At 28.3% G+C, this 3,450-nt stretch overlaps 1 protein-coding gene across 1 annotated transcript; it reads right to left on the bottom strand.

Annotated features, from left to right (window-relative positions):
* Positions 1-1,105: 1,105 nt before the first annotated feature.
* Positions 1,106-1,910, bottom strand: LOC105619322. Its single transcript, XM_012200844.1, has one exon. The coding sequence runs from the start codon at positions 1,908-1,910 to the stop codon at positions 1,266-1,268; it is 645 nt and encodes a 214-aa protein (XP_012056234.1). The 3' UTR covers positions 1,106-1,265.
* Positions 1,911-3,450: the final 1,540 nt, after the last annotated feature.

Below are 3,450 nucleotides of genomic sequence, written 5' to 3'. Positions count from 1 at the left end.
TGTATACTTCCAGGCATCATTAATTAAAAGCCACGCTCGTTGCCTAGTATCCTCTTGTCCTTTTCTTGAAGATCGGCAGTTTCGTGACATTCTTGTGAAATATTTGAACTTAGATTTGTTGATATTTACCCACGTAACGTAAGATTCTTAAGATTGATCACGTAATATTTTCAGAAGCGAGAGAGCTACTGGCGACTAAACAGTGACAATGTTTTTCCTTTTTACATAATGTTTATCTTTTCTAAATGTCAGTGGCGGTCTTCGAGTTTTGTTTGATACATTCGTCGAGATTAATATTAAAGTTATTATTACTAACAATTAATTATTACTAAATTATATTACTAATTAGTTAGCGCAGTTATGGTTTTTTATTAACATATTTTACTTACCGATTAACCGTTTTTCATGATTATTTATCTTCAATGATTATCTTTATAAATAAATGCAGAATGTAATAAAAGATATGTTTTTTTATCAATATGTTAACGTATTTAATTATTTCGATAACATTAAACAAATATAAATTTTTGATGCTTGGTTATATTGATTTCAAAATCAATTAAGTTAAATTGATTAAATTTCAGTTTGATCATATTATAATTTGATCAATACTTTATAATAAATAAGAACTTAATAATATCTGCAATTTTTTTCTGAATTTTTGATGAATTATGTAAAGTGCGAATTAGTATTTAGTATGACATTTGTCGCTGCATCACGTCATACAGTTATTATTTTTGAACAATTTTCATTTTGAAAGGGGAAAAAAGATCTTTTTTTTAATGTTATATTGGGCAAAGGCAAAAAGCGGATAATTGTGCAAGAGAGGGAGAAAAGGACTCATCCCAATCTTCCATTCACGACGTTACGATCACGCGAAAACGAGTTTGGCAAGTCGGTTGCTTGAGTATAATCTTGCTTATCTTGGTTTGGCCTGATCGGGCGAGAACGATTTGGAGCAACGTGAAAAAATACGTCGCGTGATATGAATGGTCGAGTTATTTGAATTATATCCAATGTATTCTTCCATCACACGTAAATCAAGAAAAATTATGAAATATAAGAAAGGGGGGAGCTCTCGGAGCTCCATTAAAAAAGAAAAATGTAATGTAATATGGGATTTTTATTTATTACTTTGCACAAATGAAGAATATAATATTATGTAACCGGATAGTCTTTAATATTTATGAGATAGTAATTTTGAAAATACTATTGGCATAATTGTGATAATAAAAAAAATTGTAACGTTGATGTTCGCCTGGTAATTAATAAGTGGGAATTTTAATGCCCCAGAGAGACTCCAACAAGTTCTTGATCTTTATGAGATCAATGCCTTCAGTTCTAGCGTGTGTCAAAAGCTCCTGGAATATAGGGTTATTGTAAACCTGGTTGACGAGTTGCTGGAAATTATCGGATTTCAATTGCGCGACCAAATCGGCGAATGCTGCAGAGGTCTTGAGCTTCTTCTCATACAAATCCCTAAGCTGTTGTTGAGGCAAAACGTTCAGAATGTCTTGAATATATCCATTAATTCCACCGGTAATATATGTGCCGAAGTAGGAGGGCGCGGTAAGAGGAGGGAGCTTGAGAGCAGAGTTCAAGTCGTTCACCATCTTGTAAATGTCAATACCGGCATTATGAACGTAATCCATAAAAACTTTAACTTCAGGCAGAGCTTCTACATCTTTGACTAGCTGCTTAAATCCCTCAGATCGGAAGTATTCGATCATTCTCTGGAAGTCTTTATCTTCGGTAAAGTATTGAAGAGTGATTTGGATTACTTTCTCGACAGGTATAAGGTCTATGAATTCTTGGATGTCCTTATGGAGGACATAACCTCTTCCGAAATTGGGGAGCTCATAGGCGGAGGCTGTAGCCACGAGGGCTAACAGTGCTAGTGCGAATTTCATCTGTAAAAATAAATAATTTTGTTGAGATTATTGATACACTTGAAAATTACATTATATTTACATATTATATACGCAATGTATGTATATAATATAATGTAATATTATATAATCTTATATTTATTATATTTTATACGAAATATATTACGAAATATTTTATACGATTATATATGAAATATATGTTCAAATCAAATTTATACAAAAATTATGTTACCACAAACAAATTCTTAATATGACATTTGTAGTGCATTGATAAATATTGGTTGAATCAATTATTTTGATTTTGTGAAATTTTTTATAGAAAAAGATTACAAACACTATTCAATTTTTATTATATACTATCAATCAAACTATACTATTCGAAAAAATCGCAATTAATATTAATTTATTTAAAATATATTATTAATTGATTGAATTAATAAAATAAATCTGTATTTGACGATAATTGGATGAATAAATGCGGTAATTGAAAAACGGTAAAATAAATTAAAAAATTATAATTATTCACTTAAAATTTTTTTATTTATTTCTTTTGGTTTATGTATTTGAGAACCATGTTTTTGATAACAGTTTTATTTATTTTTAAAAGAGACAGGAAGTAAACGTATTGTATATGATTTATCATATTACTTAATGCTTGTATGTGCAATTTAATATTATACTTAAATTCAAAATGTTTAATTTGATCTATTAATAATTATAATCTATTGATACTTACTTTTGAAATGTTACTGACAGTACTTCTACTTGTGATCTCGCAACTGATGCTTGACAATTTTTGCTGTTGTCTTTTATACACGAAATTAAATCTTATTTCTTCAATCTGTAATGATAAGATTATGCATTATCGAGTACTCGATTTGAAGACAAAACACTTTTAAGATTATTTTGAAAAATTACACAATTTTATTGTTGATTTTAGATTATGCTGTCAGCTTTATAATGGATTATTAATTTTGTAATGGTTATGCAGTTGCACGCAAAATAATAATTACTCTATAAATAATGCTAAGAACACTTGGCTAATGTTCAAAAGAATGGCAATTAATATACTACATCCGATTTATTATGATAAATCGTAACAAGATATGTTTAGTATTTTTAATATTATTTTAGTTTTATTATTTTATAGAAAATTTTATTTAAAATCTTGCTTCTGAAAAGAGAACTTTTCTTAAAGTAATTAGAAAATAATGATTGGATTTATAATGTAGAGAATATATAGAAATAAAGACAGAATTTCTTTACATTTTTATATTTTCGTAATATTTTCCGCCCAATAATTAAATATATTGAAACATACGCACATATTTCTTTGTATGATATAGAATTATCACAAATTAATTTTACACATATTTTTTTACATATTTTACATAAAGATTGCACAAATATTGATAAAATCAGTTTGTACTTATCTTGCAGATCGATAATGTGCACGTGTGTTATCGAGCGAAATTAACCCTTGCCCCTGTTACAAATGAGTAATAAAAATTTCCGCTAAATCAAGTATTTAATTCCAAATAATATCGTGTCTCGTTCAAAG

Source organism: Atta cephalotes (assembly GCF_000143395.1).
Source record: "Atta cephalotes unplaced genomic scaffold scaffold00021, whole genome shotgun sequence".
In the NCBI taxonomy this organism is placed as follows: Eukaryota; Metazoa; Arthropoda; class Insecta; order Hymenoptera; family Formicidae; genus Atta; species Atta cephalotes.
This window is presented reverse-complemented; position numbering and strand designations above follow the sequence as displayed.

Bases quoted from the DNA above. Each gene is read 5' to 3' on its own strand.
- LOC105619322 (XM_012200844.1), bottom strand. From the start codon at position 1,910: ATGAAATTCGCACTAGCACTGTTAGCCCTCGTGGCTACAGCCTCCGCC.